Source organism: Pararge aegeria, chromosome 14 (genome assembly GCF_905163445.1).
Source record: "Pararge aegeria chromosome 14, ilParAegt1.1, whole genome shotgun sequence".
Lineage (NCBI taxonomy): Eukaryota > Metazoa > Arthropoda > Insecta > Lepidoptera > Nymphalidae > Pararge > Pararge aegeria.
Genome location: NC_053193.1, coordinates 14,138,650 through 14,164,719, shown reverse-complemented (window position 1 = coordinate 14,164,719; position 26,070 = coordinate 14,138,650). Strand labels below are relative to the sequence as shown.

The 26,070-nt window shown below is 37.5% G+C and overlaps 1 protein-coding gene across 1 annotated transcript; it reads left to right on the top strand.

Annotated features, from left to right (window-relative positions):
• The first annotated feature begins 3,205 nt into the window (after positions 1–3,205).
• On the top strand, positions 3,206–25,777 carry LOC120629346 (Usher syndrome type-1G protein homolog). The gene is made up of 9 exons (XM_039898269.1): positions 3,206–3,634; positions 15,705–15,848; positions 17,039–17,260; positions 18,277–18,503; positions 18,890–19,050; positions 21,687–21,853; positions 22,618–22,740; positions 23,337–23,458; positions 23,805–25,777. Exons 1-9 carry the CDS (start codon positions 3,612–3,614, stop codon positions 24,074–24,076), a joined length of 1,461 nt encoding a protein of 486 aa, XP_039754203.1. The 5' UTR covers positions 3,206–3,611; the 3' UTR covers positions 24,077–25,777.
• Positions 25,778–26,070: the final 293 nt, after the last annotated feature.

Here is a 26,070-nt window from a genome sequence, read left to right as displayed (position 1 = left end):
GCGGGCTGACCTGTTAGGGAGTAAGGTCAGTGGCGTGCACTTCATAGATGCACAAAAGCACTGCATACCCTAAAATTGATATATAACTCGTATAAAAGGTGGATTTTTGCTTTTATATTCAATTTTCCTGCTGTATGCATACCCTGGTAAAAAACCCAGTGTTCGCCACTGAGTATGGTAGTCATACCCCTGATCGGTTACTACGACATCGCACCGGAACACTAAATCGCTTAACGGCATGTCTTTGTCGGTAGGGTGGTAACTAGCAACGGCCGAAGCCTCCCACCAGAAAAAAAAATTAAGTTATATAAAAGAAATGTACGTCTAGGAAATTGCTTAGATTAGGCTTTTCTTATTTAGCCATTGCCTACACGTCGTTAGTGAAAACGGGTATAAGACACAAATGCAGGTAATGTGACCATGACAAGCATTAATGTATATCTGTAAACAAAATTAGGTGTACTTTTCCACAAGTTCCTATTAAATACTAAAACCTTAGCTTAGCGCCTTAATTAAAGGTTTTATAGCTAGTGGTGATATTATTCTCTCTATCCGGCATCAGTAACTTGATATTCGATAGAATTAGACAAAATATTGCTTACCTGCCTCTGGAACCGCTTTAGGTACATCTTTTATTAGTTCCTAAGGGGGAATAAATGAGAACTGCATCTGGTTATTATTGAGAATGTATGGCGTAATTAGACTGAAAAAGAGACTGGACTGGAAATACTTTTAATTCCTGAGATTCAAGACAACTTTACTGTGATTAAAAATTCAGATATATCTTTCTTACTGCCTCTTTTGATGAGATTATGATAATCTTTTTTTTTTTTTTTTTTGACATCATAGTTAATTAAAAGTCTTATATCCAGCTTATAGAAACGTGTGACAGTTGAGATCAAAAAATATTGGTCGATCTCTTGAAAATAAATTTAAGGTTTGTGCTAAATCTTTTAGCCCCGTTCAATACAATCTCAGCTGCAGAGTAAAACCAGGAGCCAAAAATTATATCCCCCGATTATATCCCCTGACAAGGAAATATAAACGTGTCTACCTGCTAAAGCATGGGAACATGGAATAGAAGTTTAACCCCGTTTATTATTACAAATATATTATTTGTGATATTATTTCCACGTGCGCTAGTACTCTAGAATTGATTAAGCTGTGGGAGAAGATAAATTTTTATTCCTTCCCCTTGGAGATAATTGTCTCCTGCCCAGGCTAGCTGTGGCTATGGTAAAAATGCATATCGAACCCTTTTGGTTGTACTGTGGTCTCGTATCCTTGCTTTGCTAGACCACCGGATGTATTCTTCTCTTCTTTCTCATTTCCAGGTTCAAAAAAAATCCGTTAATATCCATCACACATGCACACCCAAATATTTTCATATTGTAGTACCTACATACCGACCTACAATAGTTTGATTTGCATGGCGTCAAGATAAAGCCACACAAATCATGATTGTTTCAGCATGTTTGTCGGCAATGGATCACTGAAGAGCTACATGCGAAACACATTAGCCGATAATAATCTAATGGATCACAAATATTTGTGCAGCGCTATCGCTGAGTACGGTAGGTCGCAAATGTCACTATCAATATTACCTTTTAACAATTCATCCGTGGTAATCCTTTTAATTTATAGTTTATTGTTTTGGCTTCTAACTACGGATGATAGCCAGATGGGTTAGTACCTTTACATGCATTTGTTTTCTTTAGGCATTTAACGGTACTAATTCTGTTGTAAACACTGAACTGAACTTTTCAAGTCACAAGTCTAAAATAATAAAAAATAATAGTTCAAACAAAACTAATAAACACGCTTGGTATAAAAATCCAAACCAAAAATTTCTACCCTTTAGTTTAGTTTATTTAAAAAATTGTTAATATTAGAAAAATCGGCTAAAGATAATGGTTGGAAATTAAAATTAACATCATTCCTGCCTTATCGACTAGATAGATGAAAATTATATTAATTAAGAAAAATCTTATTTTGCAAATTGGAAAATGGAAAAATCTTATCAAATTAGTGTGTTGTCATCGGTTCTATAGGATATATCTACAAAGTTTGAACGAAATCAGACTGTTTGAAGAGGGTCAAAATCAAGTCGAAAGAAGTCGGTTACAAACATACATATAGGTGAAGCTAATATAAAGCGTATAAAAAGTGCCATCCTTTTACACAAACAACGCAATAAAAGGGATGTCACTTCTTTGAAAATTTGGTGAACATTCACACCAATGTTCACCAAACCCAAAACTTTTGTTTAATATTCCTTCCTTTTATTTAATTGCATTGATGAAATGTGCAATTATTAATATTAAATGCGTGTCAAGCCATATTCAAATATCGTATACCTAAGTATGAGTATGAATTGAGTAGCTTAACGAAAATAGCGAAAAGACATTTTCTAGGCAAGCGCGTAACAAATTGGACCTCATTATTGCTAAGTATAGGCAAGATATCCTTGAAGAGGCAAGATATCCTCTCACTTTAAAAAAATCGTTTGTCAACACATTATGACGGCTGGCCTACTGAGTCTTAACTAAGATGAATTTAACAACTTTTAAGATTTTATAATTCTATCTAATCCAATCATTATCACCCTATTACCGACCGGTAAGGATCTTCTCTCAGAATGTAAAGGGTCATTAAAGCCGTAGACTTCACACGCCTTTGATCATGGAGATGAAAATTATCGATAACCCTCAGGCATCTGGAATTCCCCACGCTGTTTTCATCTTCACCGTTAAGGCAAGTTATTAAGCATAGTTAATTGCTTAAAACACATATACCTTAATCAGAAAGCTAGAGATGCCTGGGATCAAATTCGATCCACTGAAAAGGAGGCCGAGGGCTATCACCCCTCGCTCAGATTAATAAATAGTATCCATTCAAATAAAGTTACAGAGATGATAACATGCAGAGTAGATATATCTTTATCTCCTGAATTAAATGTCTCTTACCAGAACACAGCACAGCTTTTTGTTTTATTATTTTATAGTTTCTCTTTTAAACATATAGCGCCATCTTTGGCCAAGAAGCAGTTTTAATCATTTTCTACTCAACAATAGATGTCGCTATATGCTTATACCTACAGTTTAGTTGCAACGTAGTTATACTTCTATTATATAGATGGCGCTAAAAATTATCACTGAGGTCATTGAATCATATCGTAGCTATCTTCACACTGGTTCAGTAGGTATTCACTTTTTCCCAGAAAGCAGGTGTTGTTGATTGATAAAACTTTGTGTTTCGTATCGTATTTGAAAGTGCAAAATCAAAAACATTAGTTATTTTTAATTTATTTGTTTTTTTTAAATATAGTTATTCACAAGTTCGCTTCGTAGCAGTGTAAAGTGAACTTTGTGTTAGAAAGAACTATTTTTGTGAGAAAATAATTACACTGTGACAAAAGCTAAAAATTGTGATGAATTGAGTTGTAAAGTGTAACAGAATTGCAAAAAGAAATTTTCTCTCGTTATCAACAAAACAGTGCCGAAGTGAACTTAAGTAAAAAGTGAACTAAACCAAGTGTTTCTCGAAAATGACTTGAACAAACTTTTGCTCGGGTTTCTTTGAACTATTTAAAACGTGCTTAGAATTTAAACATGAGTACAGATAGATTTCACAAGTAAGTTCTAGGTACATTCTGAGTGTACTAGTATAGTAGGTATGCCTAGATTATGAAGGCAAAAATTCTTTCAATAGGTACGTAGGTAGGTACTTACAGGAACTCTAATTATTATCTACTTCAAACGTCACAAGATTAGATTAAATTTATCGATAAATAATTGCAACAGGTATTCGTAATTAAGTGTTTTCCCTTCATGCATAGTTTATCATTTTCATGATTGTTTCAAGACCTTCCGACTTCCTTTCCTTAAGAACTTCGCACACCTTCCGACAGTCGGACAAACTCTTGATAGGATCGGATGTTTTAGGAATCCATACAAAATCTTAAGAATTAGGATAAGCCCAATACGAGATGAAACAAATAGACACTTATAATATCTTTGTAGGTATCGATTAGTATGTATCATTCTTCGTTTTTTTTTCTCGGCATAACATTACCACGGTCAGTTGTAATGAGGCAGGCATTTGAACTGGTTCGCTGTGTCTAGAGGAACTCCAGACAGTAACACAGGGAGCTCGTCCTGAAGGAGTTTTCCACCAGCGGCCTCAAAGACCATACCTACTATTAATTTTGGCAACATTGTATTTCAAGCCATGACGACACGACTTGGGGCTAGATGGCAAATATAAATACTTAAGGGTAGGCTTTTTGTAACTCTTGAAATGCCTATCCTTTAGTTTTTTACAACTCATACTGGAGTTTTCTTCATTTTATATCATCTGCATACCCTGTGCATACCCTCTATGTACGCCACTGCGACACGCGTACTCTTTACAAATCTGTACCAGCCTCCTCAACCCACAGCTCGACACGTTCAGAAGCACCATGTCATCAGCGTAGCTCAAGCTATTTATACAAACGCCATCGACATGGCAGCCGATGTGCTGCCTACTGAGCGCGTCGATCGACTCGTCCACGTACAAGTTGAATAGACAAGTTGAATATAATAGGAGACGATAACCCCCCTGTCTTACACCGCACTCGAATTTCTATTTAAAAAAAAGTAACACAGTTTTGCAGGTTGTACTATTAAAATACCTAATTAAATAGATAAATAAAATGTGCCAGGTAAAGACTATATAAATACTGGGTGCGGGTACCTACGTTAATAATATTCTTACCATCAAAATAAATATTTTTTCATTTTTCTTAGCCGTAATTAAATTAATTGCTTCACGGCATTTCACATAGTAACATTAATGTATTAATTTATTTGCATAATGACTCTGCATGTATGCTTCTTCTCAATTTTTCACTTGTCCATGGTTTTGTTGTTTCTTTGCCGCGAGAACGACTTAAGCGCAGCTATACTATGAGTTACGCACTCGGTAGGTGCACCTTTCTACACGTAGCTAGTCGCTTTTTGAGTTTTGTTATATATATGTTGTGTTTTGCATATAGGTAACGTATTGAGGCCGATTCTGTGTTACGCAAATCTCTAAACCGAACTGACAAATCCGAAAGTAGGCAGTGCTTTCTTTTTCACACTACGAGTATCTCCTCTGGAAAATTTAACAAAAAATCACACAACAATAAAATCGAGCAAAAAAACTCTTTAATATACAATAAGGGAATAGTACATAGCTTTGAGTACATTATTTATAATTTAGGTCAAAAATATCTTTTTAGTTACATGTTTTTTTTTGTTAAACGTTTTAACGGTTTCTACGCGGCATTGTATTGGAAAATTGAATCACTTTGAGGCACATTTTAGTTGGTGACAACTAGTCACGACCGAAGTCTCAGACCAGAGGAAATTCGGAAATTATAAATTCCCAAAATTCCGCGCTAGGGATCGAACCTGAGATCACTTATAAGACCACATCGCTCACCACTGCGCCGGGAAGGTCATCTAAAATTTATGTTATCAAAGTCAAATAGGTACCCCAAACCTACCTACTCGTAGTCTTATCTCAAAAAGGTAGGGATTTGAGAACCCTTGAATATTAACAATCTCAGAAAGATTACCTGCTTACGGGCTTATCTTGAAAAATTCCCATGAAATGGCAATCGAGATAAATTTTAAACAAACCATAGAAATATAGGACGCATTACCTATTATTTAAAATAACACTACTGTCAATAATGTTAAGGTCCACATTTCCATAGTAACTTTTGCTGATGTACTTATTACGAAGAAATCGGATATTCTCTCTCGTTAAGAACTGGAAGTGATGCCTGATTTCTATAATTAGTTAGAAGTAATGACAGGCTCTAGCGGATGCTACGTATAAAGCAACGACCTTAACTAATCCTACTTAAATACTGTAAAATACTAGTAATAACTAATAACACTGGTATTACACTCTCTTGCTAGCTATATATATATATCGCTCCATAAGCACATCCCGCACGCTTCGTTCCACAACCTCGGATCCCAGTCCACAGTTGACAGTCGACAGCTGACAGCTGGCATTTTACTCTCGTCTACTAGAACCTCTTTCTACAACCTATACACTACAAATACCTTGATCGTATGGTAGTCAGGAAGTTCAATAACGTATATCGCAAGGTGGTTCGATTCTCGGTTTGAATCAAAATCTGACGTAGAAATTCTCAGCACCAGACAGGAGTCAGGAAAATGGCATGAGAACGTTGTGATAATAGTCGTACCGCCAACCCACATTGGAGAAGCATGGTGGGTTTAAGCTCTAAAGGGCTCTCTCATAGTCCCAAAGGAGTATGTGCCCTGAAATGGGATATAACAAGACTGAAAATGGTGATAAAGATGAAATCGATTATTAAGTTAGTATTAAGCGTCTGGGAGCTCACCTATTAGGGGTGAAATAGTAGTATAAAGTCAAAGTCAAAGTCAAAAGTCAAAAATATCATTATTAAAGTAGGCCCATAGATGGCAATTATGATGCGTGGTACATTACGTTAAAAATGTGTACACGGTAGTGAGATGATGGCGACAACCATATTCGTAAACTTAAAACTAAAGCTACGAGGGTTCCAAACGCACCCTGGTCTAATAAAACCATACAATACCACAGGTCCTTTCTTTGGCGCCATCATACCGGAACGGTAAATCTCTTTTACTGGCGGTACGTTTTAATCGGTAACTAGCCACGGCCGAAGCCTCCCAACAGCAGTGGCGTGCATAGGAATTCTGACCAGGGTAAGCATAAAGAAGTAAAATGGCATAAAATGCTAAAATCCTCCTCTGTTACTAGTTATATTAAAATGTTAAGGTAGGCAGCGCTTTTGTGCATGTATGAAGCGCACGCCACTGCCCAACAGACCAGACAAAAGAAAATGTTAAACTCTACATTCATAATTTAAAAAAAAACCTAACTTGTCTCTGCTTGGGATAGAACCATAGACCTCCACTCATAAGACCCCACGCTAAGCACTACGCCAGGGAGGTAGTCAAACACATTTCACAGAATTTTGCCTGACGAACGCGCCTATCTCGAATTAAGTACGTTGAACTGTTTTAATACGTGGAGCGTGTCTCCGTCATCCTTACACTTCCGTACTCGCTCGACACAATGTGATCGCACCGTATAGAATTGAGGTGCCAGGGTCATGGGCCCTGAACTCTAATAAGTGGGAAGACCTCTGTTATATCGTACCTGCATAGCTATCATCTACTGACGAGGGATGAGAAGAAATGGGGCGATGTTGTATAGAGCTTGGGGACAAGATGACTTCTTTTTTACATTGACCAAATGGACATAAGGGTTCGTTCATAAAATACGTGTGATGTTTAAGGGGGGAAGGGGGGATCTCGGCAAGTATCACGCAAATTTTTTTCTGATTGAAACAAGAAAAAATTATACTGTTTTGTTCCATTTAATCCAGATTGTAAATGCTTAAGATTCAATCTTACTAATATTAACTAGTCGTAAATAAAAGCACGAAGCATTTTTTTTTTCTTTTTACAATAACAATCCAACGCGTTTACGTAAGAAACCCACATTTTGAAAAATCTCACGTGAGATTGGGGGTTGGTTAATAAAATGGGGGTTTAATAAAATCACGACATCAAGGGTGACCGCCACACATGGATTTGTCTATATTATATAGAAGCATGTAGAGTTGTAAGCGACGATGCAGTCTCAGATAGTAAAGTGATTACCTGTTGTGGGTTATAGCAATAAGGTAAATTAACCCCATGCCCCATGTGGCAACTAGCCACTGCCGAAGCCTCCCACCCGACATATTCATAAACATCCTTCTAAAATTGGAAAAGTGGATACAATATCGATTTTTTCCATAAAATTCTCACTTAACGTTAGTCGAATTATGTAATATCACCCTGCACTTTTATGCTCCAGCAACTCTACCAGTATGAGGGAAACGAATTGCAACCGCGGCAACAAACTGTTTAGAACCTAAACACTGTAACATTAGATGTCATATTGAATAAACAGTCCGTTATCGATTATCAGCACAGGTGTTAGTTTACCGGTACTGGCGACTTCTATGTTGATACAATGGAAAATATGCAGAAAATACTAGTAGAACGTAGAACTTTTTGTGACAGAGCTCGTCCGGTTAAGTACCTGCTACTGCCAAAGGCTTCCAATTTTATATCGACCGCAAGTAAAGCTATTTGTGACAGAGTTCGTATGGTGGGAAGTGGGTACTTATGCTTATTTTTGCCCCCAAGCTATTTAAAGAAAAACTCAAAGCACATTTGCTACAGCAACAAAAAAAATTATAGTTCTTAACATTTATGAGGCTTTTCTTTGAATCAGTTATTTTTCCGTATGCGTTAGTGTGTGAAAAACACTAGTAGCAGGGCTGTAATAAATTTCTGGCGTATGTACAGACGGCGTACCTAGCGTTACCATGGACACTGCCCGACTTCGTAGTAAGCTTCTTGGTTTAGCTCTGTAAATTTTATATTCCGTACTGTGTTTTATTTTTAATTTCATTTTTATTATGTATAGACTGAAGGTTTTGGCATGGATCAAGCAATCGCAAACACGTCTGTGAGCACACAGGGTCCCCCTTAAACCAGCACCCTATTTGTCCACATGCGATTGTTAGTTATAGTTTTGTATTACAATTGTAAGCGATTTTATGGGCAAATATAAATTTCATTTCATTTCATTTAATTTCAAATTTCATTTCATTTAATTCCAAGCAGCAATTTTACGTTCCTGTCTCAAGAGCTTAGTTGCTGGTGTAGTTATAAGTGCAAGAGGCTATACACACACGCCTTGGGTTGATGGAAATAGGGCGACTTCTTAGCAGGTGTTGCTTGCGTGTTGTTCTGTTCATAGACGATGGTTTTCCACGCAGTGATAAGATACCTATTGGTTAGAGCTTAGCTTTCCTATCAGTAGAACCGAGTTCGATCTCCGGAACGCACCTTAAACTTTTCAGAGTTTTTTGATGACAAACATCTATACGCGAGGGTGAACCTCATTGTTTGTGTGGCGATACAGGCCGTGGCCACACATCGCATCGCCAGGATATATGATGGAATATATAATGTATGTTAAGTTGTCGCGATTCAAATAATTTTTTAATTTAGATTTTTTGAATTTAATAAAAATGCATATGGAACAAATTTGTTATGCTTTATCTTTTCATTATGCCATATCTGATTCCTGTCGTTATATTTATTTTTATTTAATATTTCAAATCTGCGAGGCGTCTTATGACAGCTCACACATTTTTTAAATTAAGCGATTGAAATATCACCGGTGAAGAGAAACACCGTGAGGAAACCTACACGCCTGAGAGTTTTCACAAATGTTCTCAAAGGCGTGTGAAGTCTACCAATCCGCTTCAGTCAAGCGTGGTGGACTACAGACTAAACCCTTCTCATTCTGGGAGGAGTCCTGTACCCTGCAGTGGGCCTGTAATGGGTTGATCATAATGACGATAACGAAATATATAAATTCGTTTGTTTGTTTGTGTTTTCTTCACGCCCTAAGCAACCAATTAACTTGACTTTTTAAATAGAGTTAGTTGGAAGGACGTAAAGTAACATAGGATAAAGATTTTAAACTAAGATTTTTGTGGTTAATCAACATTTCTTAAATATAGTTCAATGGGTACATTACACGATAATATTTTTGGATTTGTCGATATTTCGACAAAGTAACATGGATCGTGGTCGCGACGGGGCTACGAACCATGGGTCGAAATATCGACAAATCCAAAAATATTATCGTGGAATGTACCCGTTGAACTACTCGTATATTTAAGAAACATAGGATACTTTGTATCCTAGAAAACAAAGGGTCGAGATAGAATTTTATAAAAATCTTAATAAACGCGGGCAGCAGCCAGTTACTAAAAAAATACCTCAATCTCTTATCTCAAATTCCGACGCACACATTCTGAACCATCAGTAAAAAAAAAAAAGAACAAACATTATTTATTTTAAGTACGAGCTATATGTCCTCTCTTCGTATAATTATGATGATAAACCTGATAGCTGCGTACTCTAGGTTATTGACCGTAAAAATATTGTACCTTTATATTATACCTAGTCGCAATATACATGCCAACTAAACTAGTATACACCGTTGTCATATTATGTTAATTTACTTTGTTGATAGCTCGCATGTACGATTCGACTTTTTATGTTGTGCGAAACTATTTTTTGACTCCATAAACTAATGAAATCCATACTCCGAAAAGTAATAAATCGTGTAAAAATGGCACAAAAGTACTGTCTTGTTTGATTACTTCAAAAATGATATGGGGCGATATCGTAAAATCTGATAACAACTATGGATTAATTAGCATTTCTGATGACGCGATAAAGTCATTTGGCGAACAAAATAAATCAGTTAAAATTGTTTACTTAATGCCAACAATTGTATCATCTATGATCGTTATAAGCCAGGTAGTAAGGTATCAGAAAAATGCTCAGTGAGCGAGCGATCGAGCGATTCTTCTATTATTATAATTAAGTGATCATATCAGGCTCAGAGTCACTTAGCTGGTGAATTAGCAGGGAAAACTGGAAGATCCGTAGGAGAACTAGAGATAGACATACTCAACTCAAAACTCAACTCAACTCAACTAATCAAAAAGCTGGAGTGGCAAAGGGTGAGGCTCAGAGCCGATGGACGTTGGGATCTAAGTAAGCGCAGCGTTCACTGGACCTACTCGTAGGTCTTTTGTTGGGAGTTCCAAAAAACTTTGCTTCCAGCGACACGCTTGATGTCGGCTGTGCACCTCGTCGAGTTCGGTGGACAAGGGACTCTACAATTTCTCTAACTGACTCAACGAGGTGGACAGTGGAAGCAAGCGGCCCAAGACCCTGTTCTTTGGAACTCCCGACAAAACACCTTTGTCCAGTCGTCAATTGTTTGATATGGTTATTAAATTCAAACCGGAAATGAGAAGATCCATTAAGCAAGGATCAAAGTGGCAACTTGTAAGCAGACAAGAGACCTTTAAGTATGCAAATGCAAAGTCAAAGTCAAAGTCAAATATTTCTTTATTCAAATAGGCACATAGATGGCACTTTTGATGCGTTTTTATCTACAAAATTTGTACATAGCAGTAAGTAGTGATGGTACTGCAATCGTAAACTAAAGCTACGAGGGTTCCAATCGCGCCCTGGTCTAAGACAAAGCCCACAATAAACTTAGCCGGGTGTTCTTTTTGTTGTCATTTAAATATGTATTGGCTATAGAGTGTCATAATTTTAACATCTTTAAATTTATCTCTCAATGACTCTCTCGGACCCATTTTATAGATCGCACGAACAGCCTTCTGCAGCACGAAAATAGTGCCAATATCAGCAGCATTACCCCTTAGTAAAATTCCATATGACATAATGCTGTGAAAGTAACATGCCTTAAGTCCCAAGGCTTAGAGACGCTTCTATGGTAATTCTAAGACGCTTGCCCGGGAAAGTACTACCACCATTCTTATTTCTGCCAATTAGTAGCATTGGTGTGTTCCGATTTGAAGAGCGTATTTTCCATAGTAATTACTAACGCATGAACAAGTTTGATACCAGATGGATACTGGGCGGAACTTCGTAAGGGGTGTCTCTTAACGCACTGCGGACTAGTGTAATGTTCATGACGATGGCTTTCCATTTACAACCCGTTGGGACGTCTGCTGGGTCCATCAATTATGACGATAAATAAAAGGAAATCATACTCTTTTCTAAACTTTGGTCACGTTAACACGTTAACACGATGCCCCACATATAAGGAATTTTTGTGATACTTAAGAAACGTGCATGCTCCGCATATAATGAGCCATTACTCCACAATCCATACAACTGGTAATCATATGCATGTTTAAGATTACCCTTTTTATTGCCTCACACGTGTGAACTACGAACTACGCACTAAAAAAAAGTGTTTGAACTCAAGAATGAATGAATATACTTTGTACACCACGTAGCTGGTCGATCACATATTCCACCTGCACTGTTGCCGTAAAACAACGTATTCATTCTTATTGGAGTCATACGGGAAAAATCGATTTTTCATTTGCAAACTCTTAAGTTTTCATCATCAATGAAATTCCACTAGACAAAGACAGGTATTTTGTATGGATTTCCAAATTCCACGGTTAAGTGCCTCTTGTGAAGTTTTAAGCAGCGTCTCCATCTTATGACGTTTGACGGTACGAGGTCGCAATTCTAGCACCTTGGGACTCTTAAAGGTAATTATACCCTCCGAGCTGGTTATGTCGATAGCTCTCTTTGATCGCGTACAGATATTCGTACTCCGAACATAACCGTCTCCATAGCCCGCTGATAGACTGAGTGACTTAGTAGCAACGCCATACACTGAAGAAACAACAATAGACCTGTCTGTGTGTCTATTACAAAACTTGTAGGTAATATTATGACACGGCTGAATTTATTGCATTGTGTGTTCTAGGCAACAGTAGTAGTATTTACTTTATGTGGTGTGCAATAAAAGTATATTCATTCATACGTTCATTCGGTAGAAGGTACCTACAAGTAAATCAGAAAGCATTGCGATCGTCACATTGTGTCACACCCACGACAATCTAACTCTAAACCTTACACAAGGACTGATTATTCTTTTTATAATATAACAACTTATGGCAAAAAATATTATGCTTGTATGAATGTGTTACGATTAAAATGGAATAGAGAACAACCAATGGATATATAACATCTCTTCTTAAGAAGTTAATCGTTCTTATCAAGTTATCGGTAATCCGTAACCACGTCATGATTAAAAATTGTATTGGAATACATAGGAGTCGCTGGAAACAAGCGGTCCAGGATCGTGTATTTTGGAACTCCCTACAAAAGACCTATGTCCAGCTGTGGACTTCAATCGGTTGAAGCGACGATGAAAGGAATGATGATCATACAAAATAATACTAATTACAATATCCTATTAATGTTTCGTTGGTATAGTGGTTAGTATGTTAACAACGGATCACAAGGTCCCGGGTTTCAGTTCTGAGTTGGACAAAAATGTCGGGCTTATAAGTTGTGATTTTCGGAAAACAAACCCGAAGTTAGTAAATTGGCGAGATGAATAAGCCTTCTGACCCACTTATTTTAAAAGCTTATGATAATGGTCGTTAAAGCCCACCAACCCGCAATGGCGCAGCGTTGTGGGCCGTTGCACTTAAACGCTCTACGTTAATATACTCCGAATGGCAATGATCAGTGGCGTGCATAGAGGTATGCAGATGATATGAAATGAAAAAAATCTCCACTACGAGTTATAAACACTTAAGGGTAGGCTTTCTATAACTCTTACAATGCCTATCCTTAAGTTTTTATAAGTCGTACTGGAGATTTTCTTCATTTTATATCATCTGCATACCCTGTGCATTCCCTCTATGCTCACCACTGGCAATAATGGTGATAAAATTACCAATTGTATAATCCCGGAAGTTTGCAATAAACGTATCGGTTTTGACCTTATTTTTCATTCAATATTCTATTTATTTAACAGTCTTCTTCACACCTTCAGATGGTTACCCGTGCGTTTAATCTGCGTGATTCAGTGCGCGTAAATAAGTCTAGTTCACACAGCGACATTGCCTCATCTCGGTGAAAGTCATTAGCCATTGTAACGAGTAGCTACCACTATAAAACTATGCTTCACTTTTCATTACTTCCGCCTGATAGTTGTGTATTTTTATCTATCGTGGTGAAATTATTATCTTTTTTTTTTTTCAATAAACTTAAAAAAGTATTTTAAAAGAAACTTCACATAGCAGTTATACGCGTATGAACTGGGTGGGTGGAGCATGTGTGTGTATTACTATTTTTTATATTATATCAGCTCTATCTTTTATCAGTTATGTGCGTTATATACAAATAAAATATCACTTGCTTAGACGGTGAAGGAAAACATCGTGAGAAAACCTGCACGCCTGAGAGTTCTACATAATGTTCTCAAAGGCATGTGGAGTCGAACGATCCGCACAGAGCAAGCGTGGTATGACCATCTCAATTTGGACGGAGACCACTGTAGTTGGCCGTAATGGGTTGACATGATGATGATGATGATGATGATGACAGTGGCTTGCATAGAGGGTATGCAAAGCAGTGGCGTGCACTTCATACATGCGCAAAAGCACTGCCTACCCTAAAATTGGTACCTATAACTCGTATAGGAGGAGGATTTTTGCCATTTTATGCTATCTTTCTGCCGTATGCATACCCCGGTAAGTATACCCAGTGCACGCCACTGATGCACAGGGTAAGCAGATGATATAAAATGAAGAAAATCTCCAGTACGAGTTATAAAAAACTTAAGGATAGGTATTGTAAGAGTTATAAAAAACCTACCCTTAAGTATATATAACTCGTACTGGAGATTTTCTTCATTTTATATCCTCTGCATACCCTGTGCATACGTGACCAAGTTCGGATTGGTACTCTTAACACGCAATCTGCGAATTTTATGTAGGCATGCAGGATTCCTTACGAAGTGATGTGTTCCTTCACCGTTATAGCAAGTAATATTTTAATTGCTTAAATTAAAAACGCATATAACGCCCTAACCTTTGGGCTATCACCGCTTTCCAATTGTAATTCTCATCGCAAATTTTGTATGTATATACAATTTAAAGATAGCTATAGCATATAATTTAAAGATGAATGTGATGAGTGAAATTAAAAAAAAATCAAATTGAATACCGCTCTGTATAAATAACACGAGCAACATTAATAGTTAATCTAGATAAGATGTTGTGTACAACCAAATTAACTAGCACTAGAGTAATTACTAGAGTATAAGCGAGGTTGTTATTACATTATGGCTTAAATGGTTAACTTAAACACATTAATGCAAAAGTGTGTGTGTTTGTTGGGTCCAAACAGTGCGCATAACTTGATGAATTTCCGTTCGCGGTGTGGTGTAATAAGTGGAATATCCTGGAACCGGCAGTACCGGAGTACCTACATTTTAATTCAAATTTCTTACTAATTGTGTCTGGTTTGGTCTGATGGAAGGCTTTGACCGTGGTTAGTTACCAATATACCAACAATAACGTACGTCCGATACGATGCCGAGTAAAAAACGCGAAATCCCAGACAGAACTTCGACTTCACTTTCCGGGGGCATAGTTCGAATCTAAGTACGCACCTCTTACTTTCCTAATTTATGTGCGTTTTAAGCAATTAAAAGGAAGGAAACCTGCATGTCTGAGAGTTCTCTATAATGTTCTCAAAGTTGTGTGGAATCCACCTATCCGTTAAGGCCATCGTGGTGGACCTGTGAACCGTGGCCTTAAAACCCTTCTCATTGTGTGAGGAGACGTTTGCCCTGTAGTGGGCCGATAATGGATTTATGTGATGATAATAATGATGATCAAATCGAAATTAAAGATACAAAATTATACAAAATGAAGAAAATCTCATGTTCGAGATATTCTTAAAATAGCCTTGACAATGCCTCTTCTTATGTTTTTTTATGACTCGTACGGGAGATTTTCTTCTTTTATATCATTTGCATACCCTGAGGATACCCTCTATGCACGCCACTGATGATGACCTATGGATTTAATATCCCTTATATCTTATACACTGCATCGTCTCTCATCTGCATCATTAGTTTACGTACTTAACACTAGGGCCAACGTGTACTGATTTCAAAAGTAATAAACAGTATTTCTCACATTGCAGAGCAGCCAAAGATGGTCTGCTCGAAGTGCTGCGCGAGGCGACCCGAAAAGAATGCAACAACAAAGATGAGTCCGGAATGACGCCGACGTTATGGGCAGCTTTCGAAGGACATATCGAAGCTTTAAGATTGCTGTGTGGAAGGGGGTAAGATACACCATTGAATAGCGTCCGTTTGACCACCTGATTCAATTTCAAGTAGACTCTTCATTACTGCAACAATTTGTCTGGTGGAAGGCTTCCGCTGTGGTTAGTTACCACGCTACCGTCAAAGACGGCACGCTAAGCGCTTTAGTGTTCCGGTGCGATATCGCGTGGAAACCGATTACGGGTATGACTACCATACTCCCTAACAAGTTAGCCCGCTACCATCTTAGACATCATTACTCACCACCAGGTGAGATTGCAGTCGAGGGCTAACTTGTACTTGAATTTCAAATATAATAATATAGTCTATATCTCTAGAAATATTATTATTTGTCTGTATATTATAAACATTACCTACCTATAGCTGTGTTAACGACTTAGTTACTGTAAGAGATCGCTAGGCAGTCTAGTTGTAACTTGTATACACTGTATTGTTTTGTTCTTTCTTATTATTTCTGTACTTTTGTTTGGTGTACACTGTCCAATTAAGTTGATATATGACCATGATGATGTGATGGTACAGTAACTGACGCGACAAAGAGTTGTAAAAAAATTATAAAGTTACTCTAAATAGATTAACAAATATTAATTAATAACAAGAGTACGAACAATATGTATTCAAAAATGGCGCCTTCAACGGAATTTGAACGCCAAATGTGACATGCGAGTGTCTCTGGAACTAACCCTATATTGTTATTAGTCATTCTAAGTTTAGTTACTTGGACACTCATATTACAGCGCCAAAATGGCGTTAATCAGTTAGAAATAAAATCATAGACACAGCCTCCTGTCCAGCATGGCTAGCATGGACAGGTAAAATTTTAGGGGTAAAGGACAACATTTTATCTTTTCTTTTGGGTAAAGCTTTATCAACACCCCGAGCATTGGCGCTCCGGTGGAACGTGTCTTTTTTAATTAATAATTGCCGGACCAAGCAGATGGCCCACCTGATCTTAAGAGAGACTCTACTACTACCGAAATATACAAATAATATACGTATTATAATAAACGGATACTTCTGCTATGTCCCTGTTGCTTTGGCAGGTAGATAGGTTAATTATATCCCCTGTTAGGGGATATAATCGGGGGATGAACCTCATTTTTGGCACCTGCTTATATTTCTTCTTAGAATTCTGTCAATATTGCAGGAACTAATAATATAATGTATATTTTTTCTTTCAATATTGCAGAGGTGAGCCCGACAAAGCCGACTACTTCGGGAACACCGCACTGCACCTAGCAGCAGCCAGGGGCCACAAGGAATGCGTGACCTTCCTTATTAACTTTGGTGCTAATATGTACGCGATGGACGTGGACGGACATACCGCTCAAGAACTAGCCGCAATTAACGGCAGAGACGATATATTGCGCTTCCTAGATCAAGCTACGGGAAAACTAGAAAATAATGATAAGTAAGTAACTACGTGTGTTACACGGAAGCGGTGATAACCCAGTGCGTAGGACTTCGACCGCACTGTCAGTTCGAATCTCGTTCGTTCGAATATAGTAAGTATTCAGAAGTTGGCCACGTTTCTTTGTAAGGTCCAATAACGTCCATTATTCGTGTCCTTTATAAACTTTGAATCATTTGGTTCTAAACTTGAATAGTAGGAAAAAAAAAGAATCACATTTAAAAAAATATATTTATGATAATCAATGGCAGACCATGTGCGATTGAATGTAGGTATGTCTTTAATAGAACTATGTGTTGAAATGAGAACATTTGCAAAAATATTCCAGAATAACCGATATAGCTCAACAAGTTTAAAGTTAAAGTAGTATCTCATATATACACCTAACTAGGTGTCCACCCATCTATCCATCGATCGATGGACGTTGGCACTTCAAGATACTCAAATTAAGATCCAACACTTTAGGTATGAAAGGGGTATTGGGGTTTTCAGCTGTAGATTCCCATCGGTTGGCAGTAGGTACCATGGACGATGAATGGTAGAGAAAACATAACTATACTCTGTCGCCTCAATCAATGGGCGGCTTTGCAATCTAATCCAAACTATAATATCTATATCACTAATAAATAAATAAATAAATATACCACAACAATGCACACATCGCCATCTAGACCCAAAGTAAGCGTAGCTTGTGTTATGACTGTTGACTATTTTTATGAATAATATACATAAATACTTATGATATACAGATAAACACCCAGACACTGAAAAATATTCATGTTTATCACACAAACATTTTCCAGTTGTGGTAATCGAACCCTCGGCCTTGGACTCATAAAGCAGGGTCGGTGCCAACTGCGCCACTCGGCCGTCAGTATCACTCTTGAAGTTACAGAAATCTTCGTTTATCGTGTACTTCTCACTATAGAAAAGTAGTATAAGATTATCAGTACATACAGCCAATATACCCAAAATCTCACATATAAATAACAAAACGTTGTTCTTTATTTTTGCAGGAAAAAAGCGAAATCCCTGAAGGAAAAGGCGAAAAAAGATCACGAGAAATTACAAAAACAGTACACCAAGAGACAAAGCAAAGCAGAGGTGATAGCTGAAAAAGAGTTGAAGAAGCTAACGAAGGAATGGGATCGTGGATACAATGAGGAGGTGTCGACCATGCCGCACAGACCTAGCAATGTTCTGATGGCTTTGAAGCAAAAGATGATCCGTTCATCTAGCCAAGGTAGGTTCCAGTGCACTTAGTATACGTTTCTGACGTGTGATGTTGGCTGGTCAGAACACAGCTGTCGTACGAAGTGACTAATGGAATAAAACGAAGAAAGGACATCTTAATCTGTGCTAATATACCATCTACTGTGATCACCACGCCTCCGTCCAGCGCGGTGGCTATGGGCAAACCATTGGGAGAGGCCATTAATCCAACAGTTAATTATTTTAGGTCATTGATTTAAATTCAAATTCATTTATCGCATTGGTCACGTTGGATATAATTACACTTATGAAGTCCCAATGTATATTGCCTCTTTCGGCGTGCAACAATTACAAACTATTATATTTTAAAGACTAAAGTTAATTATTTAAAACTAGTACATTAAATATTGATTCCAGGTAATCTATTAGACGAGCAGCCCAGGCCTACGTACAGCTCTTTAGTGGGAACTGTGAACTCGGGCGCGAGGGGTAGAGGAGCAGTATACAAGAAGGCACTCGCTAGCAAGCTGCGCAACGGCACGTTAGGGAAAAGCACTGTTACTAAAGATGATTTTAAGGTGGGTTACTATCAGTGGTGTGCATAGAGGGTCTGCACATGATATAAAATGAGGAAAATCTCCAGTACGAGTTATAAATACTTAAGGGTAGGCTTTTTATAACTCTTACAATGCCTATCCTTAAGTTTTTTATACCTATGCATAGAGGGTATACACAGGGGGCCACTGGTTAATATACAGGTTAAATAAAAAAACCAAAAAGCTCTCTTCCTTTCAGTTCCTATCATTAAAACTAACAACTTTTGTTCTACGAATTTTCAATATTCAGTATTGATATATATGGTATTCAACAATAATTTTTAGGGCTCCGTTCCCAAAGTGTAAAACGGGATCCTACTAAGGCTCAGCTGCCAATCAATCCGTCTGTCTGCCCGTCTGTCACCAGGCCGTATAATAAAAAACGTGATAGATATACAGTTCAAATTCTCGAAGTTTATGTACCAACTTCTGTTGCCGCTATAACCACAAATACTAAGGAACAGAATAAAACAAACATTTAAGAGAGCTTTCATACGACATGCCTGATTATTTCGCCGTTTTCATAGTTCTTCGCGCGAGAGTTTGATTCGCCATTGGCTGGTTTTTTCTACCTAGTTTGGAGATGAAATATCGGTATATCAAAAAAAACGGTATCGTTCGATGTGATACACTGCATTGCATGCCTTCAAGTCCTGCAAAGATCAGGGCTTCCTTGACTGGCTGCGTCCTAGGGCGCCGTAGAAAGTACAGAGGTGCGCCGCGAGTAACTCAAAAAAATAAAAATTTTTGATCGTCATCAAGACTATGGGACTGGCAATATCACCGCTTGCCCCACACTGCAAAATTGTGTGAAGATCTCCATGCTCAGCCATCCCCTTACTGGGGTAGAATTATCTTTCCTAATTATTTGGGGGCGTTCGTAAAATACGTGAGATTTTTAAGGGTTCGGTCGGGGGTCGAGTCAAATCTCATCCAATCTTACGTTTGAGAGAGCGGGGGTCTCGGCAAGTATCACTCATTTTTTTATCTGATTGAAACAAAAAAAAATATACTATTTTAGTCCATTTCACCCAGACTGCTTAAGATTTTTTAATCGTTATCGTAATACGGTTAAGATCATTCACTAATTCGTTCGAAAAAAAATAATTTCATTCATACTTAGACGTTATACATATACTGAATGTAAATCCATTATATTAGTTTCATACCAAATAGCTCTAATCACGTCAGTCAACGAGGGAGTTGAAAATCTCACGACATCTCACCGGGGGGGCAGGGAGGTATAGAAAATTAAAAAAAATCCCTTCACGTAATTTATGGACGCCCCCTTTGTTAAAAATTTATATTTATTATGGTTTTATTAGTTTCTTAATGAGAATGTTTTATTTTTTGAGCATATCTGCCTAGCTACCTGCCTACGTACCTATCTATTGGAACATGCGACATTGTATTGTTTGCAGATGATACATCTCTAATTTTTAAGACTGATAGGAGTAAAGATAACTCTGACGAAGTAAACCGTGTTATGTCGCATGTGTCGCACTGGTTTACAGTTAACAACTTACTTTTAAATGCAAAAAAAACAAAGTGTGTCGAATTTATCTTACCAAATGTAAAGAAAATTGATAAAAATATAATGATAAATGGTGAATCACTAAAAATAGAGACTTCCACAGTTTTTCTGGGCGTGACCTTGGATAATAAGCTACAGTGGGGTGCCCATATAGATTCACTAGCGGGTAAACTAAGCTCGGCTGCCTACGCAGTCAGAAAAATTAGACAGATTACTGACGTTGAAATAGCTAGGCTAGTTTATTTTGCGTACTTTCATAGTGTTATGTCCTATGGAATCTTGTTATGGGGTAAAGCAGCTGATATCGAAACTATATTTATATTGCAGAAAAGAGCTGTACGGTCAATATATAAACTTAAATCACGCGAATCCCTCCGTGAGAAGTTTAAAGAAATAGGCATACTTACTGTAGCTTCACAATATATTTATAATAATATAGTATTTGTAAGACAACATATTAGTATTTATACTTACACAAAAAGTGGACATAAACAGTCGACTTACAAGAAATGGTCATAAATTAGTGTCATCTGCATATCGTCTGCGTAAGGTACAGGGATCATTTGTGGGATTGAGTATACGCTTTTATAATATGATTCCTAAGGTGATTTTGGACCTGCCAATGCACAAGTTTAAAGAATTTGTTAAAACACATTTATTAGAGCGAGGTTACTATACAATTGATGAATTTTTTAATGACAAGGTTGCTTGGAAGCATCCGGCTCCGCTTTCAGCTCTCACAAGATAGAAAAATGAATGTTAAAATACAAAATGTAAATTGTTGATGTTGGAAAAGAGCAACTGCTGAGTTTCTTGCCGGCTTCTTCTCGGTAGAATCTGCCTTCCGAACCGGTGGTAGAATCACTACAAACAGACAGACTTGACGTTTCAAAAGTGCTTATATTAGGCCTACTTGAAATAAATGAATTTTGAATTTGAATTTGAATTATTTTAGTCAGCTAGGTTAGGGCACGGGAGCCGTGTCAAATCTCTTAACTTGTAAGTGCGCCGCTGGCTTAAAAAGGTTGGGAACCCCTGGCATAGATTGTTCTTCTAGAAGATTTTGCTTTCCATTTTGTTATAGGTTGGTGAAGTAGAAACTACAGGGCGTAGATCAGTGACTTCTCTGAGCGGTCTACGGCGTGACTCGGAAGTTATGTACGTTGGGACCTTTGGCGCCGGGCCCCAACAACGCGGCACCGTTGCCGATGTATTCACTGAAAAGGAACCGAGGAAACCTACGCTGACGAGGTAAAAATAATATCGAAATCTTGATTAAATAACCACATTTCTTGGTTATGGTGCCACTATTCCAAAAAAAAATTTTTAGTTATTATTGCAACTTTTTTTTTGGTAGACAAAACCATGATAAAATAAAATCATTAACTTATTTAAAACCGTGACAGCAGGAATTGGTCATACCATAATCAATTCCATCCGTCCCGATTTTCGTCTTCCACACCTTCACATGCAAAAACCAGCTTACAGACTTGTGTAACGGATTGTTCAATAGTAGATTGTTCAACAAAGGGGTAAAGCATATCTTACGTTACGGGCGCCGCGCCGGGTTAAATCCCAAGCAAACGAGGGATTTTAGAGTAACGCCCTAGCGTAGCGAGGTTGTAGCGATGCGATGTTCCTTATTCAAACCATAAAAGCCGCAAGGGACTTCAATACAACATTACTTAGCCGCTAAGCCGATAGGATGTTTCACCCTTCAATACTATGCTATGTAATAAGGTATTGTCAAAAATATTTGCAGCCAAGGTCTGATAAAAGAGTCAAAAACTTCCTTAAGCTTGAACGAGCCCCTTCTTTTTAACTTGTCCTTTGGTAGGTTGCCTTAAAGATCGCTTTAAGCGATAAGGCCGCCTATTACCTTTACTTTCGTTCTTTCAATAGTTTTTTTTTTTATTGGTTCGTATATGGTGTACAATAAAGTGTATTTTGATTTGATTTGATTTTAAGAGCTTGAATCCACAAGTCACGTGCACTGCACTTTCTAAACCATACAGATCAGCAAGCCAGCCGGACTTCATGGCAGCGCAGAACGAAGACAGCGGCATCGGTCAGGAAGTGCTATTGCAAGAGCCTGCTAGCATATTCGACAGGCCTGGTTTTGGGAGCGTAGCTTTCCGGTAAAACACACATTAACTCCACTTGCATAAAATTCAAATTCATTTATTTCAAGTAGGCCTAATATAAGAACTTTCTGAAGGTTAAGTATGTCTGTTTTTAGTTACAATACCACCGGTACGACAGGCAGATTCTACCGAGAAGAAGCCATCGAGAAATCAGCTCTGCTCTTTTCCATCTTTTCACAATTTAAATATTAAAATTATTTTCTAACTTGTGTCATATGAAAGCGGGGCTATCTTCTTTCAAGCAAACTTAGCATTAAGAATTCATCAATTGCATAGTTAGACCCGGTTAGTCTAGAAGTTAGAACTTCAGTTTTTCTTTCGGGGGGTCCGAGTTAGGACCCCGGCACGCACCTCTAACAAGCAATAAGGTAAAGGAAAACATCCTGTGAAAAAACCTGCATGCCTGAGAGTCCTCCGTTGTTCTCAAAGGCGTGTGGAGTCCTCCAATCCGTTCTGGGCTAGCATGGTGGACTATGGCCTAAACCCTTCCTATGTAGGAGAGACCCGTGCCCTATAGTGATCCGGTAATAGGTTGATATGATGATGACGATCACTTCTATTCAAAAGATAATATTAACAATGGATTTCAGACGGTCAATAACAGCCACACTGAGTGCACTGCCAGCCAGCGAAGAGTTGTCTATTGGGTCAGCGGGTTCCCTGGCCGCAAGACACGCATACCAGCCTGCCGAATGGAATTCCACACAATCTGGTGAGTTACATAAACATTATATAAGAAAAACAGAAACAAAAAAACAAAAAGACAGTATACTTTATAGTACTTGAAAGACAAATTCAAATGAGTAAACTTATAAATGGAACATTTTTTATCCCAATAATTCATTTCCATAAACAAAACAAAAAAAGAAGACAAAAAAAATGACAAATAAAAATATCAGTAATATAACCTAAACATAAAAATTGAACTTATTTACTAAAGCGGCGACGGTGCCGTAAATAGAATTAACATTTCAGATCATTGTGGTTGTAAGCAGAGCTAATTTATTGCAAAGCGCTTCGTACGTGAGCTCAAGGTGTATCAACGTATTATGTTACAGGAAGTTCAACCATAACATCTGACGAAGAAGGCGAAGCTGACGAAACAGGGTACTCCTCGCTCGAGCGCTTCCTGACAGCCTGGGGCTTGTCGCAGTACATTCAGAAGTTCAAGGACGAGCAGATCGACTTAGACTCTCTCATGTTGCTAACAGAGAGCGATATGAAATCCCTAGGTCTACCCCTCGGGCCTTACAGGAAGTTGGTGACAGCAGTACAGGAGAGGAAGCAAGCATTGTCACATCCAGGACCCATGATCGACACTGCTATATGAGGTTACTTATGTAAAGGATACAACACACTTGCGATAAACCGCGGGGGTTTTCCCCAAAAAAGGTTTTTTGTAGTAGAGCTATATGTGACAGAGCAACAACGCTTTTTTCTGTCACACGCAGCATTGTTGTGTTCCGGTCTGAAGGCAGAGTGCAAATGAGGTTTAACACGGCTTATGTTGATATACAGGGCGGCACCGCACTTCGTAGGACGTTGTTCCTTGTATGCCTTGCAAAGTGTTATTCTTATAGGCGATGGTTTTTTAGTACGTCAATTATTATGCACTATAAAAAACATTCAAATATTATATGTGTAAGTAGAATATACTGTCTTCTCACTGCGGTACTAATTGAGAAAACTTGGTAAAATAATCTTAAGCAACGTTTATTATTAACGCCATAAGAATACAGAACAAATTCTGTATTCTGTGGTAACGCCCTAATATTATAGAAGTGAAAGCTTGTCTGTTTGGTACCTGTTTGGCTCAACTGCACTATATTGATGAAATTTGACCTCTATAATGGGACGCCCTAGAGATGGAAATAGGATACTTTTATCCCAGGAAAGCACCATTCTATTCTACTTTGTCTATTCAAAACTTTACAGCCAAACCGATCTTGGCGAATCTTTGCACAGAGATTTTTGAATGCTGGAGACTTGTTCTCGAAAAAACTAACGGTTTCCCTGGTATTTAAAAAAAAACCGCAAAAGGCGGACGCGGGCAATAGCTAGTGAAGTTTTTATTAGAAGCAGTAAATACTATTATTGTATTTATGTATTAGTAAATACAATAATAATGCCAATGCCAATGCTCAAATGAGCACGAGAGAATTGGGACGAGAGACTTAAATATTTATTTAAGTCCAAAATTATGCCATCCCTTTCATTGTGTTCTTTGTGGCAAAGGATAGTACAATTTCTAGACAAGTTAATTTAGTTTCGAGATTTCTGCGGGTAAAACTAAAATTGGCATCAAAATTTGAGTAGTTGTAAATCAGTAGTGTATAATGTATATCTTCTTTTGTGCGGTTATAAAACGCTGGGGCGTTCTTAGTCTAATGTAGAATATATATTCCTTTCCGTCATAGTTTTGTACATTTTTTAATGAAAATATAATTTTTGACATACTTAGACGATACAAATTACAGTCGAAGGACTATTTTACTACGCGAATCGGAAGCCTTTCATATGCAACTACTAAAATCTTATTAGTTTATATCGTTCTCTTGTGTATCTGTCTGCTAAAGAATGGCGTCCTAACGTGTCATTTGATCACATAAAACCGTAAAACACTAAGAAACAGTTTACATATCCTTGTAACAAAACTAGATGCATTTAATAAATAATGTTTGTTCATTTATTAAACATACAATTTACTTAAAATACAAATTGTATGTGTATATAATTATAATACCATCTTTAATAATAATCATTCTTAGTTACTTCATTAATTAGTAACATGGTCCATTCAAGTATGACCTGTCAGTGTACCACATTCTTTCAAACCAAACCTATATACCCACTTAAAGTCGGCAGCCTAAGTCGGGCAACTATCAATTATTTGCATTCTAATTAAAAAGCCGGCGGCATCTATGCTGTAATATTAAGCCGACGACCTAAACTACTTCACTTCAGTAATAATACTTCTATGTTATTATTTTTGTCAATATTTACCCTTATAATATAATAGCCCTTATATATAATATTCTTATAATATATTTTTTTGTAATTCTAATATTATCTATATGTAATTTTATTTTAGAAAACCTCAAGTAATTTTGATGTTGATCTTTATATAAACACGTATGTATTTAAAGAACTACTATTTTGTGTGCGTGTGTGCGTTGAAGTGTTTTTAATAAGTATTTAAGTTGTTCAGTATATAAAGTCATTTTATTTTTAAGCTTATTGTAATGTGATAAATGCAAACATTCCATTCCATCCATACGCCATATTAAATATTTTTATAGAAACAAATATACATTTTTTAATGAT